Source organism: Neophocaena asiaeorientalis, unplaced genomic scaffold, assembly GCF_003031525.2.
Source record: "Neophocaena asiaeorientalis asiaeorientalis breed wild unplaced genomic scaffold, Neophocaena_asiaeorientalis_V1.1 scaffold134, whole genome shotgun sequence".
Taxonomy (NCBI): domain Eukaryota; kingdom Metazoa; phylum Chordata; class Mammalia; order Artiodactyla; family Phocoenidae; genus Neophocaena; species Neophocaena asiaeorientalis.
The window spans coordinates 29,186,702-29,200,859 of record NW_020185339.1 but is presented as its reverse complement, the minus strand read 5'-3'; the positions used below and the strand labels follow the sequence as shown (position 1 = coordinate 29,200,859).

General features: G+C 50.1%; 2 protein-coding genes across 4 annotated transcripts in view; both read right to left on the bottom strand.

The window, feature by feature from the left end:
- PRKAG1 (protein kinase AMP-activated non-catalytic subunit gamma 1) overlaps nt 1-6,180 on the bottom strand; it is a 13,842-nt gene extending 7,662 nt beyond the window's left edge. For 2 of the 3 annotated variants that reach the window (XM_024736922.1, XM_024736921.1), the window contains exons 1-2: nt 6,095-6,180; nt 2,063-2,111 (exon numbers count right to left, since the gene is read on the bottom strand). In XM_024736922.1, coding sequence (XP_024592690.1) covers nt 2,063-2,111; nt 6,095-6,103 — 58 coding nt within the window. In that variant the 5' untranslated portion in view covers nt 6,104-6,180. The remainder of the gene's footprint in view (nt 1-2,062; nt 2,112-6,094) is intronic. The other variant, XM_024736923.1, reaches the window with a different exon arrangement.
- Nucleotides 6,181-6,348: 168 nt separating this feature from the next.
- Nucleotides 6,349-14,158, bottom strand: part of KMT2D (lysine methyltransferase 2D) — a 40,321-nt gene continuing 32,511 nt past the window's right edge. The window contains exons 49-55 of the mRNA XM_024737063.1: nt 13,174-14,158; nt 12,171-12,307; nt 11,942-12,072; nt 9,970-10,255; nt 9,654-9,727; nt 9,418-9,526; nt 6,349-9,278 (exon numbers count right to left, since the gene is read on the bottom strand). The exon at nt 13,174-14,158 is cut by the window's right edge and continues 204 nt beyond it. Coding sequence (XP_024592831.1) covers nt 9,186-9,278; nt 9,418-9,526; nt 9,654-9,727; nt 9,970-10,255; nt 11,942-12,072; nt 12,171-12,307; nt 13,174-14,158 — 1,815 coding nt within the window. The 3' untranslated portion in view covers nt 6,349-9,185. The remainder of the gene's footprint in view (nt 9,279-9,417; nt 9,527-9,653; nt 9,728-9,969; nt 10,256-11,941; nt 12,073-12,170; nt 12,308-13,173) is intronic.

Here is a 14,158-nt window from a genome sequence, read left to right as displayed (position 1 = left end):
AAATGAACCTTGTTGACGGTGAACCACTTAGATGGGGAACACTCAATACTTACATTTATAGGGCTTTCCCCTCAATGGGATTCTGAAGAGAAGGATTATTCATGCAATTTTGTGCTTGGAGGATGAAGTCTTTTCTATTAGCACTCTGAAAACCGAATGGGGGAAAAGGGCTGGGGTCTCAGCATCCAGTATAGTTCACTTCATGCTCCTGTTTTCAGCGCAGCACCTCTGCCTTCAACTGGGCCGGCGCCCCTTTCCATACCTCCAGTCTTTGCCAAAGTTGGGATGGGAGTTTCCCAGCTGCACTCAGTGGGGGAGGGAGTCTTGGGATCTGACTGCTTCTTAGACCTTCAATGCTTTTGGGCTTTCCTCACTGCTAGTTTATAATTCAGTTTTCTCAGGTCTGCTAAGTCACTTACCACACTTCTGTCTGCTTTCCAGCTTCCAAAAATTCATTGCTATTATCTCCTCTCTTGTTCTCCCTATTCTGATGGTTTTGTACCTTTTAAAAAAAATTCCTTCATGGTTTTAGTGGCTTTTTGTGAAGGAGCGAAAGTAGATGCATGTATTCAATCCACCATCTTTAACTGGAAGGCCACCATTGTTCCTCAAATTTGAAAACTCACAGACTCCCACGAAGACTCCCATGTCTTTTGACACCAGTTTAAGACATGCTACACTGATAGTTAAATACCACCATTCCAGGCTACAGGCCTACAAACATATTTGACTTGGTTTTCCCAGGATTTTTAAAATAATTTAAATCAGTTGCCCAATTTAAAAAATCTGGAGATTTACATAAAAATCCAAACTCTCAGTTTCTTTTCATAATCAGAAGATCTTACAAAAGTAGGTTGTGAATTCCCAAATAGTAGCAATTGACCAGACCTGGAGAGTTGCTGCCTCCTTTTAGATGCAACGAGATCTACAGGTTATTGTAGTCATACGCAGCTCACGTCACTGCTTGATCCATGGAGACAATTTGAGTGTCTTACCCCTGCCTCAGTTGGTGCTAATGTGAATGCACTCAGAGACACAAAATGAGCACTGATATCATGGGGCAGTACTCAATTATGAAGAATCATCTAGGTAATTCAAAATGTGACTATATTAACTTTTTTGGATACCAACAACATGAAAACAGAACATTTAAAAAATTCTTGTGGAGAATTCACGGACCTTTAATAATATGTCCTAGGATCTCATCCCGTATTTCAATCCTCTGAGAAAGTGCGTACTCCTAATGCCATAAGCATGTCCTAGGAAGACTAGGAGTGTTCCTGGGCAAAATTCTTTACCAGAGATGCCTATAAATTTTGCTTCTTTCTAGATGACCTAGGGTTGGACCATTCCATTCTAACCAAGTATTTGGGCAGGTGCTGGAATTGCCTTCTCCTGTGCCCTGAATTTTAGGGTTTAGTGCCTCTATTTCTAGATTAGTTCTAAGGGTTTCAAGTCCCTTCTATAATTTCTTGTGTATACTCAGTGGTTTTAGTGAGATCGCTGTATGATGAAATCCTAGTGGCTTTGTTTCTGGGCTACTCAGAACATGCCAGGGATTTTTTTTTTTTTTTTTTTTTTTTGCAGCATCAACTCATTTATTCATTCACTATTCTTTCTTTCTTTCTTTCTTTCTTTTTTGGCCGCACGGCATGTGGGACCTTAGTTCCCCAACCAGGGATGGAACCTGCACACCCTGCATTGGAAGCACAGAGTCTTAATCACTGGAGCACCAGGGAAGCCCCTTCCAGGGACTTCTAAACCATGGTTAGCCAGCCCAGAGTTGCCTATGGAAGTTTTCCCCGTACCTCAAAAGTTTCTCTCAAGTGGTATGACAACTGAGGATATTAATCATCCTCACCCTGCCCGAGATTTATTCCTAGGTGATCTTGCCAAATCACTGTTCCTGATTTATGTGGTTTGGCACATTATCTGGCCCAGCTTTGATCTTCCCAGGGAAGACTTCGGGAGAAATTCAAAAGCACTGCTGAAGACAAATTAGCATTGGGCTACTGGTATGAAACTGGTTCTCATGCCAGTTTCCTTTCTTCAGTAAACTTACCTTGAGGGTGCTCATTTTCCAGAGCTGAGTAGTTATCTGAAGAAGTGACCTGGAGAGACAGAGGAACAAAGATTCAGCCTATCTTAGGCTCCATCCATTTGAGCCTAGCAACATTAGGGAAAGGGCTGGTTAACTAATGACTTCCTTGTCCTTCAGAAATAGTATCTCATTTAATCCTTCTAATAACCCTGAGGTGAATACTATTATTGGCCTTATTTTCACAGATTAGGAAACTTAGGTTCAAGAAATATTAAGCAACCTGCCCAAGGTCGCATGGCTGGCAAAGGGTGGAATGGGGATTTGAATACAGATCTGTGCTGTTCCAAAGCTCATGCCCTTATATACTACCTTGCCTAATGAAACATTAGGTCTTAAAAGCTGAGACTAGAAAATATGAGCTTAAGGTTGGTGCCACAACACTCTCACAGACCTATTTTATAAAAAATATGGAAGCCAGAGAGACAATACTGCTTTCCCCCAAACAGTCACTAAGCGTAGCTGTGGGCACCTGAGTCACTGACGTACCCCTTACCATGAGAGGGAGCCACATCTGGGGAGGATCCCAGCAGCCGACTACCAGAGAGAGTCAAAGTTTGAATGACTGAGGGGTAGATAAGAAGGATAAATGTTCTGAAACTAGGGAACTGAGTCCTCTCAGCACCCTTGTGAGTCAAAGGCTGCTATAGCCCAGAGGGTGCTGGTTTTCCAAGTTTCCTTGTTCATGACAGTCTGAGATTAGAAAGTGCTTTGAATATAGAGAAACCTTCAGAACCATCTCTGTGCTCCCTCAAGTGGGAACATTTGGAAATTTCATTGTTATCTAGGAACCCAGGAGAGATCATGATAATTTTTGTCGGCTGGAATCAACAGTTTTGCCTCTATTTTGCTCTGTCTGGTAATATCCCCAAACTAACTTAAAGTCATACTTTACCTCCACAGCTGCTGTAGCAACATGAAGTTAAAGGCCTTGGCTTGAAGCTGGGAGGTTGGCTGGTAAACAGGGTCAAGTTGGCAGGACAGCCCTAAACTTCCCTCCTCTAATGGGCCAGGGTGTGGGCAGGGGATAATCTCCCTCTCTTCTGTCTGGGCAGCATAAGGCTATCAGCATGGCCCTGCATTTTGGCAAAACTATCGGAACAACAGCCTCATCACTTCTAAGTGGGAAAGAGGTCTGTTTAGCAGTAAAGCAGTCTTACAAAGATCTATACAGAGACACAGAAACAGCTACTTCTGTAGAAATTATTGTACCCAGCGTATGATACCTATTTACTGCACTGTGCTACAGTTACTTTGTTCGTTATCTATCCAAACAGACTGTAAATTCCTGGAAGCCTGGAACTATCATATAGGTCTTTGTATCACTCCCTCATACCACGTAGCATGGGGGTTTGCATATAACTCTCAACTGTTTTGTTTTTTAACTCTCAAATTGATAATGATACACACTGATATGAACAGAGAGACCTAAGATTAAGTTACAGAGAGAGGAAAGAGACATACAGCTAAACAGAGACACAGATACCTACATAAGAGAGTCAGACACACTTGAATATGACTTTATCTTTCTGCCTGTTTCTCCACACAGGAGTGGGATAATTATGTCCACTCTCTCTACACTTAATAACATAGGGGACTTGTGCAAAATACTGTTTTCAGAGACACACCCTAGATCTGACACACAGACTCACAATTTCTTCCAAACTCCTGATCCACATTCTCAGTTGTTTGCTGGACCACCACAGATGTCACAGAGACTCCTCAAATGCTTCAATACAAAACAGAACAGCATCTGTCCCTCCAATCCTATTATTTTTACTGTGGGTCCCACCTTTGTTTTTGCACTGCTGTCTTCCCCTGATGCCTAGAACTGTGGTCTTGATTCCTCCAAGAACAAGCTATGCCAACATGTCTGCTTAGAATGACAGAGCAGGGCGCGACCTAGACTCGCCCTTAACATCTATCAGCTAAGCTGCTATGTTAGAAATGCCTCAAAGCCATCTCTCTCCTTTCCACTTTCACAGCTTTAACTTAGCCTTTTACATCCCACTTCTACAGCATTCCCTAAGCTGGTCTCCCCGCCAGTTTAGAGAAGAGGAAGTCTAGTGCCTCTTCAATTTGTCTTTCATGCTGTCACCAAGTTCTCTCACCAAGCATCTCAAGTTTGGAAGGGACTTTCAACTCCAGCAACCAAGACCTCACTACTCTGGAGCAGCTTCAGCCATTTACAGAAAGCCGTTAGGAATATTCCTAAAGTACACTCACTACCTTGCTCATGAATCTTCCATGGGTCCTCTTATTACAAAACCAAGTTCAGACTTAATGTGGTATGCAGTATCTTCAACCTGACCCCAGCCTACTTTTCCATTCTCCAGTCATTTCTCCAACTGTGACCAAAATCCAAAGCTCCGGCAACATCAAGCCACCGGCTCACCCCAATTAATCTCTACATGCCCCAGTTTCTATGCCCTTGCTCACACTGTTCTCTCAACCTGCAATGCCCTCTCGTGGGCTGACAGCAATTTCTCCCTCCTCTATGCTGCCACGGTCCTTTTTCTGCATCTTGATGCTAGCATTTATTACAGTCTACCTTAAATAACAGCTGTCACTGACTTGCCCTCACCCCCACTCCGGTTAGGCTAAGCATTTTCAAAGCAGGAGTTTTCCTTTTTCTTTATTTTATTCAATTAATTAATTAATTTATTGGTCAAGACACGTGGCCTGCGGTATCTTAGTCCCCCAACCAGGGATCAAACCCAGACCTGGCAGTGAAAAGGCTTAGTCCTAACCACTGGACCGCCAGGGAACTCCCTTTTATTTTTTTTCTTTTCAAAACTATTTCTATTCCAAAAACCTAATCCAGTACATAAAGTATGAGGGCTAAATTAGAAAACCTATATTAAAATGCTTTGTAAACCATAATATATTTATAAGTAAGTAAAAAATAATGCTATTTTGAATTTAATGGAATCAGAACTTTCATTCTTGTTCAAAATTCTCTTAATCTGTAAGAACTTACTCCCTTGCCTGGGTGACCAGCTGCAAATCATTTTACCACTTTGGTCCGGTTTCTTCTTTATAACCTTAGGGACATGACCTCTCCGCAGGCAAACAAAGGGTACAGTAAGGGAATGACCCTGGGCGTGTAACTGATCCAAAGAAAGGTGAACCTGCAGCCCTCACACAACTACAGTAGCAGATGATAAAAACCAAGGTAGTTAGAGTTACTCTGCCTGACAAAGGATACATGGAGGGAAGTGAGTGGGCAGGGTTCCAGAGTACTAGACAAAGGCTCCTGAGAGTGAGGATGGGTCCAAACAGGTAGTAGGCAACCTGCAGCAACTCTGGGAGGATGACAGGGACCTGCCACAATCCGTCAATGCGTGCCTGCCAAGAAGGAGCTATGCCAGCACACCTGCTTAGAATCGCAGAGCAGGGCGTGACCTAAACTAGATCAGGGGACACAGTGGCCTCTAACACTGAAAGGTTCCCTCCTTCGGGGAAACCCCACTTTTCAGTCTCATTAAGGGTATGTTACCTCGCTGGACACCTCAATGCAGTATAAAAGTCTTTCAGACGTCCCTCCTGCCAAGGACTGCATGAATCACACTCACACAACTGGGGACCAGGTGCTACCTGCAAGCGGGGGTCCCTCGGAAACCCCTGCTTCACCCAGGAAAGCTGGCTCACAACCCTTCTCTCTCAGGCAAACCTCTGAAGGGCTCGAGGCGCTAAAAGGAAAGGAAGCCCGATATCGCCAAGGCGTGCGTAGGTTCCAAGGAGGGAGCTAGGAGTCACTGCCCGCTCGGGCTAAAAGTACCACGGACCGAAGGCAGGCACGGGCGCGGCCCAGTCCTAGGAGATGCACTCAGCGAAGGAGCGGAGGGGCAGGGTCACGGGATAGGACAGACACCCTGCTTCTCGGTTACGGGGCACCAGCGCCGGCCCCAGCCTCCCCGTCCCCTGACGGGGCGGGGTGGGGGTGGGGGTCTCAAGCTCCACGGCGCCCTCCCGCAGCCCTCCCGCGCTCCTCACCGCTTCCATCGCGACAGACGCCGGCTGGGTTCGTTCGCTTTAGGAAGCTTGCCCGGGGCGGGAGGCGGGGAAGGTCCCGCCCCACGTCCGGTACCGCGACGCCACTTCCGCCTACGTCAGGACTGACGCAAGCCAAGGGCGGAAGGCCAGGAGCTGACCCTTCCGGCGTGGCCTGGCCTCCAAATCCGCCCTCCCCCCGGTCCTCCCGCACCTCACGGATCCCACCGACGGCGAGGGTGACGGGACGGAGCCGCTTGTATTTAAAATGTTCTTTTTTTATTTGTCGTTTAAAAACAAACTTGGAAGAAGCAAAATCCAAAACTTGCCCTTTGCCTCTTGCAACATAAATTATGTACAGTTCAGAATGATCGCTGATACAAAACATGCCAAGGACAGGGGCGCTGGGGATGGAGGGAGAGAGGGCGCTTTAAAAAAGGGAATCATTTCATCCGTTGTTACGAAGGACCAACCTTGCTGTACAGGATACACACAACACAAAATAAAGTCTTCACGGGATTCACACTTGTCAGAGATTTATTTTTTAAAAAGGGGGAGGGAGGGTCCTGGAGGTGAGGGGAGAAGACCGTAAAGGGGAAAAACTGAAAATTGAATATGTGCAAGTGTAAACCAACCCAAAATACAAACATGGGGCACGGGGAAGGGCGGGGCGGGGGAGAGGGAATTCTGATGCAATTATACAGGCGGGGTACTTTAAAAAAAAAAAAAAAAAAAACCAACAACCAAAATTCCAACCTTGTAGCTTGGGTCTGAGTTAGTTTATATAAAAATTAAAAACTGTATAAGGTTTCTTCACTAAATTCTACAGGACTATCAGATACCTAGCATATGCTTACAAAGTCTGCCCCATCCCCTTTTCCCAATCCCAGGGCCCAAGCCCCAACCAGAGCCTGACTCGCAGGAGCCAATCTCCCCCTCCCTGTAGCCTAGACCTTCTTTGCTCTTGGAAAAGGAACATCCAATGGCTTTGGGGGCAGCAGCCCAGTCTCCCCACTGTCTGATTTAACTACAGTGGTTTCCGCGGGGGTGAGGGGATGTTATTCTCTTAAACATTTGCAGCTTGAAACAGTTGAGGAAGCAGCTTAAAAAAAAAAAAAAAAATCTCCCTACCCCCATCAATCCGCAACCCCCCAAATTCGAAAACAAACAAAAACAAACCTAAAATCACAACAGCAACCGTGCTCCCCCTCCAGCAGGCCCGCCCATACACCACCACCAAGCCCACCCCTACACTCCAGACGTTTGATTCTTGAAAATATTAATTACAAAATGCCCTTTGCCCACAGCCCCTAGGAGAGAACTGCATATAAGCTTCATCTTCATCCCCATGGCTCCCTACCAGAGAGGGGTCTGGGGCCTCACCCACCCCCTGACCTAACCCTACCCCCAGGAAGAGGTTCAACTGCAGCACAAGCTTGGGCAGAAAGGGGAAGGACAAGGGAGGAGGCAGGGGAACCCATTACCCTCTGGCTCCCCCTGGGGCCAGCTCACTTTTGTGCGTTATAACATAGTCCAACTATACAAAAGGGGGTGGGAATCGCCCAGCCTCTATACCCCCCCCTTACAGCAGTCACAGCCAGGGGGTGGGGAGGAGGGGGTGAGGAAAAGGGCGGTAGGTTGGGTAATGGAGGGGGCTCCCCCACAAGGGGAGCTCCATGTGTCCGCCCCACGCCCCCCTACCATTTATAAACTGGTTTTGTAAAAAGAAAATAGATATATTTATATAGAATATATAAAGCACAAAAATTAGTAGTTTTACATTTGCTCTCCCCGGGGGTGGGGGGAGAGGGGAGGGTTCTCACCTCCAGCCGGCTCCCCCATGCCCCACAAGACTATGTACAATCCCATGTATAAATAGATAAATACCCCCCACCCTCCCCGCGCTGACACTAAGCTCCCCCAGCCCCACATCACCACCCCTTCCCACCAGACCAGCAGCAGTTTGGTGACGGGGGGAAAGCGGCAGCTCCGGGCCACACCCTGCCTCACTGGGTATGGGCATGCCACTCAGGGATAGCCCTCACCCTACCACCCACCCACCCTATCCAGGGGCTGGAGGGCAAATGGGCTCATGATGGGGTTGGGAAAACCGGAGGGAGATATCCTGGTCCTAAGTTTAGCACACCCCTCCTGCCCCCATGTCCAGATGGAGAAGGAAGTCCTAGAGCAACTAGGGGCCAGTCATCCCCAATCTTCATCATCATTAGTCTCAACCACCATCCCATGCCCGTAATTAAAAACAAAGATGGATTTTTTGTTGTTGTTTTTTCTTCTTCCTCCTACCCCCCTTCCACCCACTCAGAAGAGGGCAGTGAGGTGGGGGAGAGGGTTGGGGCAGTAGGGGGCTTGGAGAGGGTCTCACATTTCAAAACAGCAAAAAATCCAACACTTAAATGAGGTAGGTGTGGGTGCGGGGTCTCCTTGCCCGGCTTGCCCGGCTTGCCCTCCTGGGCAGCGGGGCGCCTCTTTCCCGTTCATGTTGCATTTGTCAGAGTGGAAAACAAGGAAACACAACCCATAGAGAGACAGAAACACAGAGGAGAAGAGGGAGACAGAGACAGATTGAGAGGGAAGGGGATGGGGGTGAGGGTGGGGGCAGGACCCGGCAGGCAGGGCCAGGTGTGGGACCCGGCCTTTGGGATTGTCAAGCTTAGTCAAGTCTCTTTGCAGCCTCGAGTTGGGCCAGAGAGGTCGGTGGGAGCAGCAGGGCTGTGAGGCCCGGCCACACATCCTCCTCCCCCCTCCCTGCTGCCTCCCAGATGCTTCTGGGTAGTTCCCAGCCCATATCCCCCTCAAACCTGAGATGCCCAATGGCTGCTTCTGTCTGACCCCTCCTGGAGCTGGGGGCAGAGATGCCAGCCTGGGGGCCAGTGGCGGGGAAGAGGGTCATCCCTGGTGCCCAGGGTGGGCGTGGCCTAGGGCCCTCTGCCCCAGCCTCCTGCTCCAGGGGCTCCGGTCAGCCGGCAGCCCCAGCCCTGGGTCCTGGCTCTGGCTGCTACCTCTCTTCCCCCTCATCCCTTTCAGGGAAGAGGTTGGGGTGGGGGACTCCCCTGCCTGGTAGCCTCAAAGCTTCTTAGTTCATCCATTTCCGACAATTCCAGGCTCCACAGTGGCAGGGGATCTTGTGCTGATCGTCCTCAAAATCAAACTGATAGTCATATGTCAGCTGGAAAGAGAAGAGGGCAGAATCAATGCCAGTCCCCCAGAGGAAGTGCGGGAGGGCCGTGGCCTTGGATTTTGACTTGCGGCAAATGGCAGAGAAGAGGGAGCTGCTTTGTCACTCACTGAGGGATGCTTCCTCTTACCTCCTCTCCTTTGGGGATTCGCCGGCTGGAGATGATGATGATTTTGTCCTCCTTGTCAAATGTCACAACTTCCGCCACACAGTTAGGGGCACAGGAATGGTTAATGTACCTAGGCAGTGGGACAAAGTCAGAGACGCCGAGCAACTGGGTTGGATGGCTCTGGTTCCCTGTTGGCCCACCCCCAGGATGCCACCCTTGGGGACTCTTAAATCCCTTCTTACTCATCCCTCTCTCACCTGGCAGGGCCTCCGGTCAACGTAGCATCAATGACATGTTCGTTGTTTATTCGAAACATGTAGATGCCTCGATTCTAGAAAGGCAGAGGTTGCAGAGGAAGGGGCAAGAACATCAGAGAATGGCAGCGGCGGTGGCGAGATCAAGGAGTGGACTTGGGCAGTGGGCTTCTCTTCATTTCCTATTCTTCCGTTCTCCTGCCTCTCCCCTCCTCTTCCCACAGCTTTCCACCTGCTCCTCTGGCCCCAATCCTGCCCCTTGCCCCTTGGCTAAGTGTGGACCACCACACACCATGATGGCCCCTCTGCCAGCCCATACCTGCTCCTCATAGATTTTCTCCCGCCGGTTGGCCACCTCATTGCGAATGATGGTGCCAATGTACTCAATGACCATTGTGTGCTTTTCTAGGTCCTTGGCCGCATAGAGCCCCAGGCCCTGGATACGGGAGCGAGCCAGATATACATTGTTCTTCCACTCAGTGCGGAGCCGCCGGTACTGAGATGACTTCGAGTGCACAAACTGTTTGCTGTACGGGGTGTTGGTCTCGCCTGTGAAGGTGCTCTGATATGCCTTGGACATGCTGGTGCTGTTCAGAGTGTGGGGCCTGGGAGGTGATATAGTCCATGACAAGACAGCTCTCCCCCAGACCAGGCACACACCACCCGCTTCCTCCCTGGGATGTGCAACGCTCCAGTTAGGGGCAGTTGCTGCCTTGGGAATGGAGTAGAGGCATCTGAGTCTTGGCCTTGGTGAGGCAGCAACTAGCTATGGGGACCCTTCCAACAGCCTGGGTGGCAAAGAAAGCCCAGGATGGGGGGTGGGGTGGGGCATGGAGGAAGGGAAGGGGCACTGATTCCCCTACACTGAGCCCGCTCTCCCATCTCCCCACCTTCTACCACCCTCCTGCCAAACCAGACTCAAGGCCACGCTCAAGACCTCTGGGAGGTCTTCCCCAAGCAGCCCAGGCCTGGAATTTAAGCTCATCATTTGTTCAAATATCTGAGTCCTACTTCCTGCTCATACTGGAAGCTCTGAAAACGGGGGCCATGTCTACCACATTGGGCTGGATTTTAATTAAAATTGGCTCTGAATTCATAGCCAAAAGGTAGCATCCTCTCCTTTCTTTAGACTGTCCTCTTCTCTGACGTAACGCTGGGCTCTGTGCGGACGGCTCAGTGCAGGGGAATGATGCTGCCTAGGAGGATGCCTGTTCACCACCCTAGGGCACCAGCCAGAGTCTTGCCCACCCCAGAGCAGTGGTTTTCAAACTGGTTCTTTTTTTATACAGAAGAAATCTTTTTGGTTTTTTTCTTTAACAAAACATTACCGGAACTCCCATACATAAACTAGATGGAAAAGGAACTCTTCTGGTTGCATCCAATTTGGGGAAGGGGGAGTTATTATGCACGGAGAGGGCCAAGTTCTGCCTACTCAGTTTATGTGTTCCAGGGCTTTCTGGAACACGCACAGTTTGAAAACCACTGTTGTAGAGCATCAAGGACCAGGGCTGGCTGCGGTAGAGTTTGACGCTCTACGACAGCCTGAGGAGCAACCGAAGGCCTTCAAGAAAGCCCTCCTAGCGTGGATTTTGCCTCCCTCTACCCAGGGACCAAGGTCAGCCTACTGCGGTACACAGCAAGAACAGTGGACCACAAGTCAAGAGATACGGCTCTGGTCCCAGCTGTGACCTTTGTCTAGTCACTTAATCTTTCTGGGTCTCAGTTTTCTCAGCTGTAAAATGGGGATCATACCACCTGCCCTACCTACCTCATAAGGTTGTTGTGAGGATCAAATGAGATAATGGATGTGAAAACGCTTTGAAAAAAAAAGTATAAAGTGCTATACAAATGTAAGGTTTTATTATTTTTCCTATTATATTCCTAATTATTTATTTTCAACACCAACTCAGTCTGGGGAAGGGAAGGCGAACCTAGCACTCAGGGGGCATCTGTCTGAGGTTTGGGAGAATCACAGGCCCCCTGGAAGCAAAACAGGAAAGGAAGGTGGTGACTGGGTCGTTTATACATTTCATATGATTTCACCACTGTCTACCCAGAACCTCCCCAACGGCCATTCCCAGAGTGCCCAAGATAAGTCTATGTCTAGACTGCAGGTCAACCCAGAATACCTGAGCAGGCTCGGGGAGGAAAGGGATACCCTAGTGATACCTGCGCACCCTCTAATCAGGAGGCCTAGAGTGAACCCCCAGTCTCTCCAAGGGAACTCTGATCTGTAACCCCAAACACTTGTAATTGGCCAGAGGGTCCCTACCAACCCCCCCCAAGCTCACCGTTTGTAGTGTGTGAGAATTTTAGGCTCTGATCGAGCACAACCAGTGGGGTTGATCATGAGTGGCAGCTCCATCAGGGGGTGGCGTCCATAGCGGAATAAATAATTTTGACAGCTTTCCACTCCAGGCAGCTGTGGGCACAGGTCATGCTCACTTTAGCCTGAGCACTTCTGGGGCAGAACCAACCTTCCCCCCGCCCACCTGCCCCCACCCCTGGCCCCTTCCTTACTGATTCAGCTATGCGCAGCACGGCGTGCACGGTCAGCCCAAAGAGCTCCTCGCCTTTCAGGTACTCAGGGAAGAGCCGCAGCATGTCAGCCTCTTTTCTCATGGCAGCCACAGGCTCAATGATGCGATTCCACACAGCTAAGAGGCAAGGAAAGAGAGCAGCCCTCAGAGGCAACTTCTGCTCACTGACCTCGGCCCTAACCTCCACCTGAAGCTACATTTGTTTTCTGTAGCCTGCCCACCTTGCTGTCAGAAGGGTGTGTGGTTCTTCAGGAGCCCCTCTTGGCCTCCCAATCTCAGTCTCCCTCAACAAGCCAGGAGGCTTCCCACCCTGGAGGGGCATCAGAGAGCCTTGTGACACAGAAACGTGAACCCAGGGCCCAGGATACCCAGCACAGGCATGTCTTGGAGTTGAGAAGACTTGGGTTCAAGTTCTAATACTGGCCATGGGACCTTAAGGCCAATACTTAAATCTCTCCACTACTCAGTTTCTCTGTGTGTAAAACTTGGCACAGTAAGAGTACTCGGCTTGCAGGGTTTTGTGTGAACAAAATAACCTGTATAAGTCACTCAGCTTAGTTTATGGCACACAGCACACGCTCACTACAATGTAACTCTTACTGTTACTTTTATCAGCAACACTGAAACTAAGATCAAGATCTTATCCAGGGAAGAGCAACCATAAGGAACTCAAGGCTAGAATCAGATTGGGTGAGCTGTTAGACGGAGTCTCAGAACTGTATCCTTTAGATCCACTGAGTTAGGAGAAGGAGCTGACATACGTGTAGCCAGACAAGCAAAATACCCTCAATCACAAGGGAATTCAAGGTGACTGAGCGGTCAAAACACTTTCTCTGGAGATCTCCAAGAGACCTCTGCCTGCCCTAAGTGGGGGAGAAAGATCACTCATGAGGAGCCTGCAGGTCTCTTCTCAACACCGTAAAGGGGACGCTGGGAGACACTTGCCCAATTCCGTATTACCACTTCAAGGGCCCCGTGCTCACCCTGGGGAGAGGCGTCAGTGAAGACCAGGTCCTCCAGGCCCTGCTCCATGACTTTGATCACAAACTCCGGCCGCCCGTTGTTCTCGCCGATGGAGCAGCGGTAGCAGCAGCGGCGGTTGTTAGTACGGAGGCTCCAGTAGATGCGCGTGGCCTCGTAGCCCACGGGATAGAGGGCGGTGGCACTGTGGAAGTCGGCCATCTGGTGGGGCAGCAGCTGTCCGATGGCGTGGAACACAAGGCCCCCTACACGGAACATGTGCAGCCGCTCCCCCCGCTGGATGATGCTGGCGATTTGCTTCACCTCATCTCGCTCAATGTAGACCCGCCGGAAGACAGCAAAAGAGCTCAGCTCCTGCTCGCAGGGCCCCTTGATCTTATGCATCGGACACAGCATGGTCTTGTCCTTGAAGAACATGCACTTGGCGCGGATGGCGCAGGCAAAGTGGTAGACGCTGGGGCAACGCATGCGATTGCAGCTGCTGGTGGCACCAGTGCGCTGGCACAGGGAGCACTTGGTGAGCAGTCCTCGGTGCAGGGCAACCTCCACGTTCATCAGCGCCCCACCCTGGGTCTCATATACCTCCGTGGACCACAGGGCACAGTTGAGGTGCACCCACAAGTCCAGGTCCAGGTTCAGCAGGCGAGCGGGCCCATCCGTGGCCCCATCCCCCTCCTCATGACAGAAGCAGCAGCGCCGCATGTCTCGAGGCACCTTGTCAGGTCGCAGGGCTGTGCCAAGCTGCTCCATAAACTCTGCCACTTCCCGCTCATCCTCCTGCCGCACACCACCCTTCTGGATGGTCAGCAGCAGCCGGAGACGCTTCCAGCGCACCCCCTTCCACTTCTTGAGGCGAGGGGGCCGGGAATCTTCGCCTTCCTCAGAAGGCCGGGCTCGGGGCTTGGGCCGGGCTGATTCAGGGGACGAGGCAAGTGGCAGAGGCGAGGGGACTGGTGGCTCAGCTGAGGGTTCAGCTGGAAGTTCAGC